At 37.7% G+C, this 19,746-nt stretch overlaps 1 protein-coding gene across 2 annotated transcripts in view; it reads right to left on the reverse strand.

The window, feature by feature from the left end:
- Window positions 1–19,746, reverse strand: part of LOC134751510 (F-actin-monooxygenase MICAL3) — a 59,571-nt gene that overhangs the window by 8,644 nt on the left and 31,181 nt on the right. The window contains exons 1-11 of one of the 2 annotated variants that reach the window (XM_063686933.1): window positions 18,174–18,253; window positions 17,414–17,601; window positions 14,940–15,103; window positions 13,612–13,712; window positions 10,890–10,964; window positions 9,398–9,557; window positions 4,077–4,171; window positions 2,800–2,975; window positions 2,248–2,305; window positions 1,794–1,949; window positions 953–1,059 (exon numbers count right to left, since the gene is read on the reverse strand). In XM_063686933.1, the coding sequence (XP_063543003.1) occupies window positions 953–1,059; window positions 1,794–1,949; window positions 2,248–2,305; window positions 2,800–2,975; window positions 4,077–4,171; window positions 9,398–9,557; window positions 10,890–10,964; window positions 13,612–13,712; window positions 14,940–15,103; window positions 17,414–17,601; window positions 18,174–18,201 (1,308 nt within the window). In that variant the 5' untranslated portion in view covers window positions 18,202–18,253. Of the gene's footprint in view, window positions 1–952; window positions 1,060–1,793; window positions 1,950–2,247; window positions 2,306–2,799; window positions 2,976–4,076; window positions 4,172–9,397; window positions 9,558–10,889; window positions 10,965–13,611; window positions 13,713–14,939; window positions 15,104–17,413; window positions 17,602–18,173; window positions 18,254–19,746 lie in introns of those variants that run through there. The other variant, XM_063686935.1, reaches the window with a different exon arrangement.

The raw sequence follows: 19,746 nt of genomic DNA on the forward strand, positions 1-19,746 counted from the left end.
GAAAAAAAAGATACTCATATTATTCAAATTTGAATAGTTTTTACAGTTAGTATTGTGTGTTTCATCTGTCATACTCGTACTGCCGGCCGGGCCGCGCACTGCGCAGGCGCAAGGAGCGCGCCCGTGCCCGCCAGTCCGACCAATTAAAGAAGGCTCCCTTTCCATGCATATTATTAGCAATTAGTTAGCTTCTTAACTCAGTCGGATAATATAATGAAAAAGCACGAGTGGAATAATACACTGAAAGAGCACGCGTCGTTTTGAGCAAGTGTGCTGAAAAATTATTTAGAGTGATTAAGACAGATACGGAAATACCACAAAAGCAAAATCGCAAAATATTTAACACTGACATTGTATGATTTAGAACAATTTTTCTTTATTGTTATTTATTTTAATGACAGAAAATGTATTTTTCCTTCCTTCAAACTGTTCCTGACGTGTAAATTATCGTTTACCATAAGGATCAATTTTGCTCGTATCTTTATGCGAAGAACCTGTAAGAGCGTCCTTATGGCAAGCGACAATGTGGTACCTTTTGCTTGACATCGTCACAATGATTTTTTTTTTTTTTTTTTTTACCCTCTCTCTCTACCTTAATTAAATAATTTCTAATCTAAAGTAGCTAGTGTAGGAGCAGTAAGCGGAAAACAAAGTTATCATTAATTAACAAACTTATCAGTAACTTGAAGTGTATCTATATTCATTCATCCATGTATATGTATGCACGGGCAGGTTGCTTACTCGTACATACAACCACACGGGGTACACAAAGAAAGTTATAAATTATTTGTGCATAAGTTACCTATTACAATGTTAAATTATAGAAGTTGTTACAAAAGTTTAATTATACCTACTTAAATAAACAGTTTGTTATTGTTTACAATTTCGATTTGAAGTGAGTAATAATTAGTTTTTTAAAACTTTGACAGGTGATTATGATTATAGAACTTACAATTTCCTTCCTCTTGGGCACTTCTTGCGGCGGCGGCGAGGTGGGCGTCATGTTCTTGGCGTTGGCGTCCAGCTCCAGGAAGATGGAGCGAGACTTCTTGCCGATGCCTGTTTACAAACATACATTGGGTAAGCAATTTTTTTCACCCCCGACGCAGTTGCGGCGTTAATGGAGTAAATAATACGACTAAAAAACCGGCCAAGTGCGAGTCGGACTCGCGTTCCAAGGGTTCCGTATATTACACAATATAAACAATGTATTTTTTATGTGAAACGTGAGTGCGAAATGTCCTTAAAAAACCCTTAGGGGTCGGATGAAACACTAAGTAATTAAGTCCGACTCACGCTTGACTGCAATTTCTAATAGGTTTTCCTGTAATCTCTATAGATTTACCTATGTAAAGATCTATTTAGTTTATTTTTTTCAAAATTTTATACCCAGTAGTTTCGGAGATAAAGGGGGGGGGGGATGGTCATTTTTTACCTATTTTCTTGAATAACTGCTAAATTGTTTCTCCTAAAATTGTAAAAAAAATATAATTGAGATTCTCACAATGTGCTCTTTCATTTGATATATAACACGATACAGTTTGAAAAACTTTATTTTTTAATTTTCTCATTTACCCCCCAAAAGTGGCCCCAAGTTTAAAATTAATTTGTTTGCGTTACATGTCCGTCTTTGGGTCACAAACTTACATACGTATACTAAATTTCAACTTAATTGGTCCAGTAGTTTCGGAGAAAATAGGCTGTGACAGACAGACGGACAGACAGACAGACGCACGAGTGATCCTATAAGGGTTCCGTTTTCTCCTTTTGAGGTACGGAACCCTAAAAATTACCTTCGTTAAAAAGCGCCTGGTCCTCAATCTCCCGGTTCCTCGGGGGCTGGTTCTCGTCGTTGAACACCTCGCCGTTCTCGAAGCGCTGTTTGATCGCTCGGGACTTCTCCGCGTCCAACTCTAACTCGCGAGCGATCTTGTCTGCTGATGTTACACCTTGGAATAGTAATGTCGTTAAAACACGTCTTAACATATAATGTCATTTTAGCAATAATTATGCATTTATGACTAGCTGGGTGTGCTTTTATTACTTGGCAAAATAAAGAAACTTGTTGTTTGTCAAATTAAAAATACCGTTAAAATTCGTATGTACTAATCCGTCACATTTACATGTTTGTTGCTTAGAAAGGGAAAACTATGATAGAGGCATTTTTAGCTTTATAAAAAAATTAAAAAACCTAAAATTAGTGATTTTATAAATAATAATAAAAAACAAATAAACTGGGTAAACTACCTTGTTCGCTCTGCATCACGGATTGTTCGTACATCTCTTTGATTTTAGCCTGCTTGCCCTAGAATAGAGAAATCTTCATAAATACACTTAAATAAACCTTTCTATTTATATGTGAGTACATGGGGCACTTTCTATGAAAAGGGACCTTATTGTCGATAACGCTTACGCCACGCGGCATTGTATTTATATCGGAGCATCGTTAATAATGGCGTAAGCGCCATCGATAATAAAGTCCCTTTTTATAGAAAATACCACATATAATCTACTATGAATAGGTAACATACACGCCAAGAAAAGAAAAGGACCTAGGTTACAGCCCTGAGGCACACCTTCTTTAACTACAACTCCTAGATTTACATCAATATATTTATCGCTGAGATACAAAAATTATAAGACTTATTGCTTTATTTCTTACACAGTACTTACTAGGTATTAGCATACACCGTAATGTTGATATTTCTACAAATAATGTATCAAACACAGTCAAAAGCTTTAGATAAGTCATAAGAAACAATTATAAAAATATGTTTTAGAAAGTTGTCAATTTCTCACCATAAAAAGCCTGCTGCGAATATTTTGAATCTCCTGCTTCCTCTCGCGGGTACGTTCGGAACTATTGTGCTGTCCCGTTTCAAACTTGCCGACTATCTCGCTCATGTTGCAGAAGGAGACGGGCTGCTCGCGGCCGTTAGCGGCCTTGTAGGACTTCTTGAGGATTGAGTCTTCGTCTGTAAGATAATGAAAAATAAATAAGACATTTGTTTATTTGATCAGATACAGCCTGGAACATGGACAGACAAGAATGATGTCTGTAGGAAGGAGCTTTAGTAAAACTAGGGGCTCTGTGAGCTGTAGAACTCTCGAGTATAACTTAAAACTGTATAAATATATGGCTCAGACAATTAAAAATAAAATTCGAGAAACTGGACCGCGAAACAAAATATATTTAATCATAGAACCTGCTTACAAAATTTAACGAGAATCGGTTGAGAATTGCTACCTGTAAAGGAGAACATCCGGACGAAAGCATTTTTGCCCAAGCGGAAAAGGAGACCTTCGCTAACGCTCGGTCAGTAAATATTTGGGGAAAATCTTACAAAGATAGGTCGATCTGTTTGTGCCCCAAAGAAAGCGACATTTGTACTGTAGACTAGGCAAAGCTAAGTTTGAAACACAAATATCTCCTAACAGTAAATAACCATAGCAATCGAGCGCATAGCCTAGTACTGATCGACCACTCGCATAGCACAAAATCAGTGTCTGCTGGCAAATATGAGGTATCACGAGTACAAAACTATTTCGGTGACAGAACCCTAGAGAAAAGATTATCGTACTACCTCAATAACCTACCGTATAAGATAAGACCAGCCCGACAAATCTAAATTTAAAAAACAGCTTAAGAAATACCTACTGGATACACTTAAGTAACACCTGTATCACAAACAGGATGTCGCTTAAGTGTGCCAATAATTAACATTTAGCATAACAAGCAATAAGTTAAGTAGCATAGCAAGTAGAATAATTTAGTTAACTATCTTACCTGCAGGCAAACTGTGAACAACAGTTTTGCAGAAAACTGTATAAATTGTATGTATAATTTTAGAATAATAAATCTCTCTATCTATCTAAGTAAATATTTACTTAAATACATAGAAGTCGTCCACTACTTGAAAACAAATATTTTTGATAAACACACAAATAAATACCTTTACCGGGATTCGAACCCAGAACTTCCACTTCGCAGGCAGTCACTACCGAGTAGGTTAGGCGCATGAAGCGTGCGTTTAGTGACCGAGGCGTGAGAGGCCGTTAAACATGTCTACACCTACCATCCTCATCCTCCGGCTCGCTGGAGCTGGCCTCCACTGGAACACCGTTCAGGTACTCATCGGACACGCCCACGTCCATGCCCTTGGCTTTGAACCTAAAAAAATAAAAATAAAACAGTTTTTACCATAGATAAGACATAGGACATATTAATTTTAATTTTAATGTTGAATTATTTATTCATAATTAATATAATTATAACCGTTATTCAATTCCATTAAAAAAATATACTACGTCGGTGGCAAACAAGCATACGGCCCGCCTGATGTTAAGCAGTCTCCGTAGCCTATGTACGTCTGCAACTCCAGAGATTTCATTTATATTCCAATGTTAATAACAAAACTTCCGTGAGACACAGACATATTAAACATATTAATAACCCCGACCCGTTATTAATATGTTTAATATATATTCCAATGTATAGACCAAATTTGATTAAATAACATAATAATTGTAAATTAATTAATTTTGTATGTACTTATATGTTTGCTGACATTGATGAATTATTTTCATTAATGACATGTTTTTATGTTTTAATTAATTTATACCGAAAAAAAAATTGTTTTTTTTTTAATTGCCTAAAGGGTTACGTAACTAAAGAGCATAAAAAAATAAAAACAAGTAAATATGTAGAAATTTAGAGAACATGCACACGGGTACGTACACATGTATGTACGTGAGTACGTACATACGAGTACGTATTGCATAAGCGTAGTCTTAAAATAACGATCGTAACTCCCCAAAGTCAGAAGAATCTTAACGACGAGTCATAAATCAAAATATGTCAACACGTTTTAACTGAGACGTGCCAAAGTATATACTAGTAAACATAATACACGTGTATTGTATACAATCGAGAAACATTACCTCCACTCTAGGTTAGGGGGGTAAAAAAATTCTTTTCACATCCACCTTTTCCGCAAAGAGCTTTTTCTTCCCTGCTAGGAGGGATCAAAATGGCACTTTTCTATTCTAGGACACGTTTTTTTTTTTTCATAATATTTTTTTCAGCTTATCTAAATAATACTTTAAAACATATAGTGCGACATAAAATAGTAGAAATTAAATAAAATGGAACTTAAAAAAATTCCATTAAATTGTTGCATTTTTCGTCAAAAATATGACAGTTAAGTAGGAAGTGGCGCCCTCAATAATTTTCTACCATTTCTTGTCGGAATATAATCATTTCCTCACAGGTAATGTGAAAGGCAGTATGTGTCACATGGTAGCAAAATTATTAACGCTTCGTTCAAGATTCAATGTACATCCACGCCGTACGTCATTTTGCTCCCTTGTGACACAAACTGTGTGTGATTGGTGATTGTGTCACACAATCTACTATTGCAAGATAATTCTTAAATTACTTAACTACTGATACCGATATTTAGAACACACACAATTTTTTATAGCAGAAAAAAGAAGAATTACACAATAATATACTTAGTCAAAACAAATTGCTGACGCCTTTAAAATATATCACGAATCACTTATAAAATAAACTAAAATCACCTTTTTTCCAACACGTCTAACACCATCGCAAGAAATAATAAAGAAAAAAACTCGAAACGTCCAACCGGTGTAACGCTAAACGATATATGACAAGAGATCTAACTATTATCCAAAACAAAATAAAAATTTGCGTCGATAAAATAAAAATGATAATTTTAATACTAGGTAATAAGGTTAAAAATTCAGTAATTTATTCTCGAACACCGCAATGGTAATATTGCGGTGAAGCTTCTGAAAAAAGTTCCCAGTACCACGAGAGAATTTTTCTAATGAGTTATTTCAAAAAGGCTTGTTCTATAAACCAATATTTTTTGTACCTAGTGTATAGAAAATTTTAATATTATGATAAACAACCAAATTTTATACTGTTTCTGAATCCCTAAGGCTAGGTTTACACGGCGTTAATTTTTCCCGTTTACGGGATTTTATCGAATACCGCAGTGACAGCAAAATTTGTATGGAAACGTTCAAAATCGTTCACACACGACGTCTATGCTGGAAAGCCGTGTGAACGATTTTGGTATACGAGAAAAATTTACGCCGTGTGAACCTAGCCTCACTAGGCTCATGATTCTATTTTGACCCTCATCATCATCTCAACCAATGTATCATCTTATATCAATTAAATGACATACGTCATTATTTATAAGCGTTTGTCATCACTTTCAGTTTGTGTGCACTAAAAAGAAACGAAACGAATTTTTACTATAAGCATTTTGTTTTATGAAAAAGAAAAATATCATATACCTGCATCCCTCTCTACCTCAAGGTCAGCGCGTAATGTACAGCTAACAACGCGTAACGGTCGCAGTGCGTTCGCGCAGCGTACCACGTTCAAAAATAGAACGTTCGAAATGTACGCGCTGACGCAAGTGCGGGTGTAAGGTGCGGACGGATTTGATACTTGGCTTTAGAGTTGGTAGATTTTGATGCAACATGTACCCAAAAAATTATAAACTTTTACAATCGCTGAATAGTATTACAATAAATTAAAATTTTTGCAATAATAAAGTACCTATAGTTGGTCAAACCAAATTGCCAGTAAATAAGAATAAAAAAAACTATACTCATCCATTTCTTTTGGGTGCTAGTATAGTACTAGTGTAAGAAAAACATAGTATGACTCTCTCTATGTTTGAAATGAGACAGTCCTTTGACAAACTATAGCATAGAGAAATATTTTTCATTAATTCAAACCTTTTTTAATTTTTTAATAAAATAAGAAAGTTAATGAAATATTTTTTTTTTTTTTACCTCAACTATTTTTACAGGTTACTAAGCCTAATACAACAGTGTAACTATTCTAACAATCTTGTTTATTCCTTAAATATATATATCGTTATGCCTATAACATATAATGTATAATGCCGACTTTGTGAACTCATTCATAGAACACGAAAACAAGTCAATATTTTCGGCTATTAAGCTAATTATCAAAATAAACTCCGTTTCTGTGATTTTGTGACTACTTAGCCACTAATTTCTTAATAACCTCGTTTTTAAACGGAAATCGCTTTAGATATGATTATTTTCAAATCCTGATTATTTGAAAATTATGAAATTACCAAACCATATACCCTATTCCCTATTCATAATCCAATATAGTCACGATTTCACTGTCAAGATCATTCGAGCGAACTACGCACACGTGTAAGCCCCAATACCCGATTCCCACAATCGATTTTCAACTTTACTCATCTAAAAATAAGGTCGATTATGTGAAATTCGTGAATGTGTATAAAAAAGGGTACTTAAGCGGTGTAGTAATAGGACACTGATGAAAGTTGTGGGTGTTTTCTTTGAAGATTATTGACAAGAATATTATTGTTTCGTGGTAGAGTAATCCTGGGGCGTCGCTGGTATTTATACCCGATTATGGCAAGGCAGGGTTTTTGGCTATATTATATGACGTATGACTTCGCTTATGCATGTAGGTGTGCTTTATCTGCTTATGCATGTACCTGCAACTCCAGAGGTACATGCGCGTTGCCGACTCCAACACTCCGCGAACCCTTGTTGAGCTCTGGCAACATTACTCACCGGCAGGAACACGAAGTGATGAGTAGGATCTAGTGTTATTTGGCTGCAGTTTTCTGTAAGGTGGAGGTACTTCCCCAGTTGGGGTCTGCTCTAGATCTGGAATGACATCCGCTGTGCTGTGCCCTATCACATAACGCGATATGACATTCACAGTGCCCCTACCTCTTTTTTGGACGTAGTTTAAGGACATACCCGGGTCCGGGTCCCTTTATTCATAAAACTTAAATGTATGTTTTTTTTTTCTCTTTCTAGAAATCACAAATGTAAAAGAGACAGACGACTATTAATAAAGCCATTATCCTGACTTAGATTTATATATATATTTGACGACCGGTCTGGCCTAGTGGGTAGTGACCCTGCCTGTGAAGCCGATGGTCCTGGGTTCGAATCCCGGTAGGGGCATTTATTTGTGTGATGAGCACAGATATCTGTTCCTGAGTCATGGGTGTTTTCTATGTATTTAAGTATTTATATATTGTTGCCTGGGTACCCATAACACAAGCCTCCTTGGGCTTACCGTGGGACTTAGTCAATCTGTGTAACAATGTCCTATTATAATATAATATATTACATTGAGATATTATTACTTTAGAGAAGCCATGCCGAACAATGAAATGAGGGCTACCGCGTTTAATTTCGCCGCTAGGGGCGCTAGTGTAGATGGAGGTCTTTCAAAATGTCAAATGCATAGAAGTTTTGGGTGTTTCAAGCTTTTTTATCGGGAATTTTCACTCCTTATTCATAATTGTGGTAAATCTTTGTCCATATTTGATTAATCATGGTAAACAATAGATATAGCTCAATAAATGTTATTGGTTTAAAAAAGTGCAAAATAAAATATATTCAAAATTAAACAGGTTGAAAAAATGGCATATTTAGACGCTAAAATACCTTCGTGTATATTAGAACGTATTAATAATATAAAAATAAGCATAGAAGAATTTTGAGATCTGTTTTTCTGGACCTACATCTACAGTGGCGCCAACTGGTGACCACAAAAACGGTAGCCCTCATTGTTGCAATCGCAACCTGTACCACGCGAACAAACCGTCGGCGCGCGTGGCAGGCGAACAACACGCGAACGCGAAGCGAAGCGATGCGGCGCGGGGTGAATCAATCCTTTGATACCTATAGAAGTGTCCTACGTGGGCGATCTCGTTGCGAACGCGAACGCTGTGGGCCCGCCGCGCCGCGCCGCTTCGCTTCGCGTTCGCGAGTTGTTCGCTTACGTAAGGCACGGTCTACTATGGTCTACTCACTTGGCAAGCTTGGACAGAAGTGCGGTGCTCTTCTCCCTCGGAGCCCTCGGTTCTAAAGGCGCGGTCTACTGTGGTCTACTACGGTCTACTCCGGTCTACTCACTTGGCAAGCTTGGACAGAAGTGCGGTGCTCTTCTCCCTCGGAGCCCTCGGTTCTAAAGGCGCGGTCTACTGTGGTCTACTACGGTCTACTCCGGTCTACTCACTTGGCAAGCTTGGACAGAAGTGCGGTGCTCTTCTCCCTCGGAGCCCTCGGTTCTAAAGGCGCGGTCTACTGTGGTCTACTACGGTCTACTTCGGTTTACTCACTTGGCAAGCTTGGACAGAAGTGCGGTGCTCTTCTCCCTCGGAGCCCTCGGTTCTAAAGGCGCGGTCTACTGTGGTCTACTACGGTCTACTCCGGTCTACTCACTTGGCAAGCTTGGACAGAAGTGCGGTGCTCTTCTCCCTCGGAGCCCTCGGTTCTAAAGGCGCGGTCTACTGTGGTCTACTACGGTCTACTTCGGTTTACTCACTTGGCAAGCTTGGACAGAAGTGCGGTGCTCTTCTCCCTCGGAGCCCTCGGTTCTCTGGGCGCGGGGTCCTCCGCTACATTCTTTTTTTCGAACACCTCGAAGCGGGACTTTACGTCGAGCTGCGAGAGCTCCTCGAGACCCAGGTCTGGCTTGTCTGATGCTGGGGGTGTCAATAAATATATAGAGTTAGGTACCGTCAACCGGGGTGAATAGGGATGGTTGGGGTGAATAGCGACAAAACTTAAACACCTGGATCAGAACAGAAAATGACTGATCTAGATTTAGATTTATTTTTAACATGACTGGCACCCCTTTACAGTGTCAATTAGTTGTTAAGTAGTATTTAATTTTGTACGCAATATGGGTAAATGCCTGAAATAAAAGCTTTTTATTTTTATTTTTTATTTATTTTTATTTATTAAAACGTGATTTACCTAACAATATTTAAAAAAATACCTACACTAAATGTATTATTCGATTAAAAATAATATGAGATTTTGTATGATACAATTTGTGTGGGTAGTTATTAAGAAATCAGCGCGTGCGCAACGAGCGACGAGGCGGGCGGCGCGGGCAGTGCACGACGAACAACCGCCGCGGACACTCGTGCCTGAGGATGGATTCCCAAAGAATCCGAAACATGTCGCCAAAAGCGACTAAAAATAATAGTGATTGACCGTACGTACTGATAAATATTTTTTTATTAAGAAATTGTCAGGTAAATCACATTTTAATTTTTGTTCCTATTCACCCCGATTGACGGTATGAATTATTTTAAGAAATATAGGTATTTCAGGGTCATAGACGAAGTTCAATAACTTAAATGTATACCACATAATAAGTTTTTGCCATAAATTTCATTTTTGGTACAAGCTTCTATCATCAGATCAGCTCCATGTAATCATAATATTGCATTGTCATCCGGTTAACATATGAATGAAAAATTTCAGCTCAATCGGAAATCGGGAAGTCGGTCATATTTAGCTTCCAAGATTTGACCCACACTAACAAACTAACATACATACATACTAACAGGGCGAGTTAAATAAAAGCTTGTAAAATAGAAGAATGATATAATCAAATTCGCACAAGCAAAAAAAATACTTACGACCAGGAACCGGCTTTTTGCAAAAACTTCGAAATAACCATATGGTTATTTAGTATATACTTCGATTTTTTAAATAATCCAAATGTAGGACTCAGTTGTGTTTTTAGGTAACGATTTCGTATTTTTGCCCAATTAGAAATGAAATAATTAACAAAGAACGAAAAAATACCGTTTTCGTTCCCATACAAAAAATACCGGTATCCGATCCCTGCTTACGACTATTAAGGAAACAGATTTTTTTTTTAAACCAACGATTGAAGCAGAGAGGAAAATATTTTTCTATTGATCCTGCTTGCAAATGCATTAATTAAATATCATCTACATAAATTTATAAGGATTTAAAAAGGATAAAAAATATACGATCGTAAAAGAATATGAAATTACCTCTGGCAACATCAGGGGGTAGCTCGACAGGGTTGCTTTCGCAAATAATCATTTGGTGTTTCTTAGGAGGCGTGGCTGCAAAAAAAAATACAAATATTCAAACAAGATAGTTACGGATATAAGACTACCTGTACAGTCAAGGGCATAAATATATATACATTCCCAGTTTCAAAAACATGTGTACGCTCTTACACCTTAGACAATAAAGTCGTGTTCACATATTTTTGAGCCATTTGTCTGGATCGATATTTTTGCCTTCGACTGTACATAATACATACGCGGTTTCGCCCGCGGCGATTCGGTATGTCTCAAAATAAAGTGAACCTAAGTTCAGTAGGTCGTTTAAGGGGCCCACTGACTATCAGTTCGCCGGACGATATCGGCCTGTCAGTTAGAACAAAAATTTGACAGTTCCGAACAACTGACAGGCCGATATCGTCCGGCGGACTGATAGTCAATGGGCCCCTAGGATAAGAACTTTCCCCTTTTCAGAGCAATCGAATTTTTAGACGAACAGTTAAATAATTTAATTTCCGACCCATTTCGTACAGTCATAATGACAATCAATATGAAAGTCGGACCTCAAACTATTGTCATTGTGACAAGGTATGAAATGGGTCGGAAATTAAATTAATAGGGGATATTACTGCAACGTTCTTCCACCAGAGTGCAGCACTAGCACGTTTAGTAAACCATAGAGTAACTTATACATACTGCGCCTTTAACAGTGTTTTAACAAGTTTTCAGAGATAATCAAATATGACATTGATGCACCAAGGCGGTTTGTTTACAGAGGACCTACCGGGAAACGCGAATCCGAATTTTCGCTATCTGCCTCTTTATCGATCGAATATGCAAGAGTGACAGAGATGTTAAATAACGAAATTTCGATTATCTTGTTTTGCGATAAACCCTCAGATTGTGGTGGTGGCGCCCCCTACGCAGAGTGTCGCGTAATATTCCCTATTGACCGTACGTACACATTTACATAGGAATTATTAGGAACACTGTTACCAAGCTAATTACTACTTTCAAATTTGAAAGTACAAGTTACAATTATTAATTTTATTAAAACTTACAATTACAATCCATGATGAATATAGGAATAAAATTATTTTAATACGTCCACTCAAACCAAACATAAAGGATAAACTGAAACTATTGTCCCAGTAATGAGTAACAAACATAATTACAAATTATTTTTAATCCAAATGACTCATTTGCATTTCAATACAATAATTAATTGTCTTTGAGGAATTCATTATTTTTATCATATGTGTACCTACTCACAGTAAACACCTAACAAATAAATAACAACATATGAGGAAGTTTGAAATAAAAAGAGATTACTTAGGTATAATTTCATAACATAGGTACTTAACTAACTTAGCGGTTTCACTCACCTAATAGGCTCTCCGAAACATGTCGCGCGAGTGACTAAAAGTACGTGAGTGAAACCGCTAAGTTAGTTAAGTTAATAACTTACTGTCAGCGTTATTATCTTATATATATCCAACCTTTGTCGTCTAGCGCGGATGCTACTTATAAAACAATGATTTCAAATACATGTCATTATAATCATTTGCAAATCAATAAGACAAATGTCAATACATATCATGTAAAAGTTACAATAAATATTGTTAAGTATATATATAAAAGCGTTTCCATAATTCTTATACAATATCGAAGTTAAAGAAAGAGTTCACGCTTAATAAGGGCGTGAACACTCACGATAGTTTAAATTCGAACATAGGTACTATTAGTATGACCTTTTTTATTTGTGTGAAACTAATTTATAATAGAAACTAAAAGGTTCATACAAATTACAAAATTTCGGATATTTTTATAGAATCAGATTAAAAAGTCGTATCTGTGAATTATTTGACAGAAACAGATTACGCGACAACTCAATTTTTGTGGGTCTACGGCGCTAGTTTTTAAGGTCCTATAGTATTATCAAACCATAAACATTGAGTTATTAGTGTTATTACATATTACTATAGGGAAGCCATTCAAGCCATACCAAACAATGAAATTGTCACAATCGCAATCTGTACCATGCGACCAAATAGTCGTAAGCGCTAAATTCTTATGTACGGATGCGAAGCCTGGACACTAACTAGCTGAGCGGAAGATCTACCGGAAAATATTGGGACCCGCACGTCGAGAGGATGGAACCTGGAGACTCCGCAAGAACCAGGAGATTGAAGATCTGGTGTACGAGCCGAACATCATGGGAGAAACGAAAGCCGCCAGACTCCGATGGCTCGGGCACGTAGTCCGGATGGGGGAAGATCGCGTACTCTGGAGTACCAAGTGGCCGAAGACCGTCTGGACGCCCTAGGTACCGCTGGAGAGACGAAGTGGAAAAAGAACTCAATGAACTCGGCGCCGTCTGGACAGAAACGGCTTTGGACAGAGTAGCGGCGGTCTTTGATGTAGGAGGCCAAGATCCACTTCAGGTCGTTGCGCCACAGCAGTAAGTAAGTAAGTCATCACAGGCCTTTGCGTCTATTGCAGACGATTTATGCGTTGCTGTTTAGACAGCGGGTTTGGTGACTGTGGAGGCCGATGCGTGAGCAGCAACGACCTCTCACATTTTTGGCAGAGAAAGCTCATGCCACCTGAGGTTCCAGTCCCGGTTTGCTTTCTGCGACACCATCTGCTATAACACTAACAAACACTAAGCACTAAGTAAGTAAGTAAACAATGATAATCTTACCGTCTGTCTGGTCGTCTCCGTCGACTGGTTTGGGTTCGAACAGCTGTTTGAAGTGTGGCTTGCAGTAGAGAGTAGTGTTGTTGCTCTGATACGTCTCCACACTGTCAACAAGATTATTTAAATTAACCACAATACCCGCTAGTTTATGATAATCTTACAGTTAGACCAAGATAAGTTTGCAGTGATTTTGTAGCATAAAGTTTTAAGACATTTAAAGTTTATTCCTGCTTCAGTCACTCCTTCCTCAATAACAAAATTATGGAAGGTAGAGGTAAGGAAATGAATCTTCATGTATCACAAAGTGACCGTAAAAAACAGTAAATAGGCGGCGCCACCATACACTAAAGTACCTAGACCATAGACCTAGTATTTTATATAGATGTGCACCCGTGCGACCGTGAGGGACAGAACATACGCAATGCGACAAAATTAAAAACATGTTTTAACATTTCTGACAACATACCAGATACAACCTACGTAATTTGGTCGGGTTATTTGCTGCCCCTCCCCCATTTCATCTCTACATTATTATACCTCTATGGTTTATGTCATAGAGTCTCCTATATATTACAATACTCTTTGGTCTCACAGCCTACCTAGCGCCACCAGAGAGATTAGGAACTATTATTTACAGCTGGTCACTTTTGAAACAATTCTGACATGGAGACTATATAAAGGAGCCAAATCTCTATGTATGAAAAGTGTCCATCAAAAACAGTAATTAGGCGGCGCCACCATACACCGAAATACTACCAAAAACAACCTATTTGGTCGGGTTATTTGTTGCCTTATATGGTTCATGTTATACTCATGTCCCAGAGCCTAACTAGCGCCACCGGAGAGATTAGGAACTATTATTTAAAGCTGAAAGCGGTCACTTTTGCAACAATTCTGCCATAAGAGATTGGCATCCTTTCTATACCATCCATAAATTCTGAGATAAAAGAGATTGACATAACGACGACGATAATTTAAAGCGGCATTGCAATCTACATACATAACCTCACTTCACAACTTTGACGTATGACATGATGACACTGACAAGATTGACAGGTCAAAGCAAAGCATGGCCACATTAAAAAAGTAAACGATATCGTTTACTTTTCTACAAGTATTTAGATACGGTAAAATACTTAAGTGAGCTGCTTGTTGCACTCAGCACTGTGTACAGCGCCCGTTTTTCCGCTTTGATGCGTTCCATGGCGTAGACGGGGCGGGAGCAGGCGGCGCATTGAGGGTTCTCATTGTCTTGCATCTTCTGTTAATTCTGCAGCTGGCTTCTGTATAACACCGTAGGTGTATTTATAAGTGTTCTAGAAGTGACTTACGTGAGCTGCTTGTTGCACTGTGTACAGCGGAAGCACTCCTTATGCCAGACACGTTTTTCCGCTTTGATGCGTTCCATGGCGTAGACGGGGCGGGAGCAGGCGGCGCATTGGGGGTTCTCGTCGGCGGCCTGCATCTTTTTGTCGAGCTTCGATGAGCTCTTGGACTGGAAAGAGATTTGACAGTTCTGATGTTTCAATAAAGTCTAGTTTCCCTTAAGTCTATATAAAATCGTGTAGACTAGTAAAATCAACGTGGAGAAGACCATCTATCAGGTATAAGACCGTCTTTCATCGCTTCTAACTTTTGCGTTTGTAAAGTCGAAGACAAAAATATCGATCCAGACAAATGGCTCAAAAATATGTCCTACTTTATTGTCTAAGGTGTAAGAGCGTACACATTGAAACTTTGGGAATGTATATATATTTATGCTCTTGACTGTACACATACTCGACTTACAGAAGATTGCATGAATTGTATAGTAATATAAATTGTACTTTTTCTTATTTACTCGTAATGCATGTTAATTATAAGATGCAATGTTTTGAAAAGATGTGTCCCGCCGAGTTTGTTGCCGGTCTCATATTGGGATACCTTCCTCCAATTGAAGAGGGATTTGAATCTTCTCGGGGCAGAGGTGTAGGGTTAGAGCCGGCGTAGCTTTATTTGACGTTCATAAGCGCATTGTAACATGCCTATTTGAATAATAAACTATCTTTATCTTAGCGTCCTTTTTGTAGGAAATTTATGATAGTTATTAGCGCTTTTTGGCTTATCTCTCTAAAGCCAAAACGGCATAAGCGGAGTTAAATATTTGGACGTCTGCCAAGTGAACACGTTCACTATTAGCACGCACTAAAAAGTTTAACAACTCTGTTGCAGTTAAGACAAAACTCGAATGCTGTAATAGGGGATATTACTGCAATGTTCTGCCACCAGAGTGCAGCACTAGCCTTTTTAGTAAAAAGAGTAACTTATACATACTGTACCTTTAACAGGTTTTTGACAAGTTCTCAGATATAATAAAAATATGACATATAGTTGCATCAACAAGGCGGTTTGTTTACAGAGGACCTATCTGCCTCTTTATCGCTCGAATATGCAAGAGCGACAGAGATGTTAGATAACGAAATTTCCCCTAGTAGACCCTCAGATTGTGGTAATGGCACCCCCTACGCAGAGTTTCGCGTAGTATTCCCTATTAAGTGCTCATACAAATAATTTTTTTTTAGTTTTTGATTATTTCAAGAGGTCGAAAAACAAATTCTACACAAATATGCTTCAAAGCTTCTAAATCTTGCAATTATTAAATAATCGAAAAAGTCAAATGAAGGTGCATAGTTGTGGTTAATATAAAATCAAATTGCGTAAAAATATTTTCTATAATATTAATATCCAAAGAGGAAGGACTACGTTTCTATCGACTTCGAGAAACGGTCGCGTGTCACGTCTTCTTTCTTCTTAAAATCTTGTCAACAATACTCTAAGAACAAATTAAGTTACTTTTTATGGAAATATTTTAATTTGTGTTATTACAAGATTATTGTCTACAATGTCTTCTAGCATATCGTCTGTTAGAAGTTGGGATTGTATTCCGTACACAACCATAAATATGAAACACATTCGTCACAATAGACTAATTAGTGTTGTTGATACTCGCGTGTGCGAGAGGAATGCTACGGTCTGCTGCGTTACCTCTTCACTCTGTAATTGGACATGTGAAATTGCTGATATGGAGATAAGGCTTGGTGTTCCATCGCCCAAAGCGATCGCACAGTAGACATAGACAGTAATATTTTTAATTTTAAAGATACAGTTGCAATCATTTAATCGATGAGTAACCCTATATTGAATTGTCATTAAAATCTTACTTGGACTTAATGGTCGCGTACTGTGCGGTTTAAGAGGAATTTCCTCCCGCGTACGCTTCGGCTGTGGAATGAGCTCCCTGCCGAGGTTTTCCCGAGGGGCTACAGTATGGGGTTCTTCAAAAAAGGAGTGTACAGGTTTTTAAAGGGTCGGCAACGCGCGTGTAATATCTCCGGTGTTGCAGGCGTCCATAGGCTACGGTAACTGCTTACCATCAGGCGGGCCATATGCTTGATTGCCACCGACGTGGTACAAAAAAAAACTTATGGACAAATGAATCAAATGAAATCGAAGACACACCGCACAAAACAGAACAAAAAGTACTTACCACAGAAATGGGCCCTCATCCTTATGCTTTTTCATAGACTTCTTATTGACCTGCCGCTGTTCTGACACCTGGACCTCCTGGTAGCTCCGCTGAACCCTGAGCTCCTGAGTGAAGGTCAAAGACTTCATAAACCAGATACTGACCACAGAAATATTCCCTTCATACTTATCCCTCCTCAACGACTTCTTAAACTGCCGCTGGTCACTTGGACTTCCTAATAGCTCCTCTAGACCCTGAGCTAGATGAAGGTCAAATACTCCATTAACCAAAGCTACTCACCACAGAAATATTCCCTTCATCCTTATGTCTCCTCATTGACTTCTTCTTCTTGACCTGACGCTGCTCCGACACTTGGACTTCCTGGTAGTTCCTCTGGACCCTCGACTCCGCCTGGATGAGGGTCTGAGAGGACTCCATCGTGGAAGTGACGGAGTTGTGCGTTGCTGTAGCCATTGCCATCATGTGCTCTGGAAATTAATTACATTTCTCATAAGTATCTTGTCAACTTGTATATCTATTACATTTTGATACGAAGGCCAAAAGCGGATGAAAGTGTAACTAAATAGCAAGACTTGAATACGCTTTTGTTGCTTTTTTAAAGTTCCGTACCCAAAGGGTAAAAACGGAACCCTATTACTAAGACTCCGCTGTCCGTCTGTCTGTCTCTCACCAGGGTGTATCTCATCAGCCGTGATAGCTAGACAGTTGAAATTTTCACAGATGATGTATTTCTGTTGCCGCTATAACAACAAATACTAAAAAGTACGGAACCCTCGGTGCGCGAATCCGACTTGCACTTGGCCGGTTTTTTTTATAGTTGGACGACGAAATATTTTTTTAAATCTGTCAATCTGAAGCTAAACATTATTGAGTCTGATAGATGACGGACTAGGTGGTTTCAGCCTAATTTAATGATGTGTGCATTTCTTATATTAATTTTAATACGGCAACAGCACCATAGACAGCTAACACCTGATTTTGTTAACAAACTAATTTAATACAATAACCATAATTAAATAAATAAGTTAGCAATAAGTACCGTACGAAATCGGTGACACCAACAACATTTTAAATCTTCAACACTTCACGTCCTTAAACTATGCTCCCTCAGAGTCAAAACCACAATGTTCAGGATAGACAAACAATCCGTCTTTTATACACAAAAATGAGTAAACGTTATTTATTTACATTGATTCATTTCGGTTTGCGATGTGAGTGTGCGCTATGCGTGGGTATGATGTGTCAGCAGGTGATTTTGAGTTTTTCATTACAAATCTTACATCAGCGTCAGAAAAGAATAGCGGATTATGCCATAATATGAGACAGTTAGTAGTCACTTTACTTCTGACGCTAAGGATCCCCAGAATCCTGGCAAGGGCATTCTTCAGTATTCAGTATTCATTTATTCCTTGCTTTTTATTTTTGGATAGTATTTACATATTTCTTATGGTATCACATGGACCCTGAATAGGGTGTAGCAAATACAGATAATTATTTAAGTAGTACGAATATTTTGCTCATAGATAATAGTTTTTTTATTAATCAACAAAAGTATTAATTTTTAACAAGAAAATAAATAAGTGATCTATTTTTTTGAATCAGGCGTTACTTTGCGAAAATCCATATTGCTTAAAACAATGCATGGTTGTATTGCTTTGTAAAGTTAAGTATTTTTCCCCTCACTAGCTCGGAAAGCCGTCTTTTATCCTTTAAAACAAGCGGGGAAAAACGCATTTTATCCACTAGTGTGGAAAGTAATTTGACCTTGAATGGAGCGTGTTTAAGTAGCTTGACAGATAATAAAACGTAAAACGCTCATAATAATGGTTCGTTCGATATTAATTATCATTAAATAAATGGTTTGAGAATCTAATAAAAAACACCAGATTTAGCTTTATTTAATGATTTTAAGTCATAAACCTTAAAATTCCATAATAAACGTTTGTTTTTAATAATTATGTTAAATATAATTCTGAACGCACAAGTTAAGTCGATGCAATTTCAAAACGCATCATTGACATTTCATACGTCAGAAATGTCAACATTGTCAACAAAAATTTTACTTAAAAACTTCTCACGTAAAAGTACAAAATTTCCAGAGTTTTTTGTTATAATATCGTAAAAAAATGAGTGATTCCAGTTGATGAAGATGATCTAACGCCTGTGGATGTTGCACTTTCCTCGCTATAGTGAGGGGAAAAGTTTTGTGTTACACACGGGTGCAAATGTATTTTACTTCTCGTGTGTTAAAACACTCGCTACGCTCAGGATTCTATTTTAGAACCACTCGCTTCGCTCGTGGTTCAACTATAGAATCCTTTCGCTTGCTCGTGTTTCAATTCCACACTCGCGGGTAAAATACAACTTTGCACCCTTGTATAACAAATAACTATTTTCGTCTACATTCGTATCTTGTTATTGCAACAATATTTAACACGAAAAAAGGTTAATTTCAGATAGGAGCAGGTCATTAAATGTATATCATAAATAGGTACCACCTTCCAAAAAGTTCAAAGCTCGGGATAATTAAGAATCACATTTAAAAAAAAAACTGACGCACTAAGCCTCGAGATCAAAGAATTGTATTAAATCATGTTTTTTTTATACCACAT

The sequence above is a fragment of the Cydia strobilella genome, chromosome 22, assembly GCF_947568885.1.
Source record: "Cydia strobilella chromosome 22, ilCydStro3.1, whole genome shotgun sequence".
NCBI lineage: Eukaryota > Metazoa > Arthropoda > Insecta > Lepidoptera > Tortricidae > Cydia > Cydia strobilella.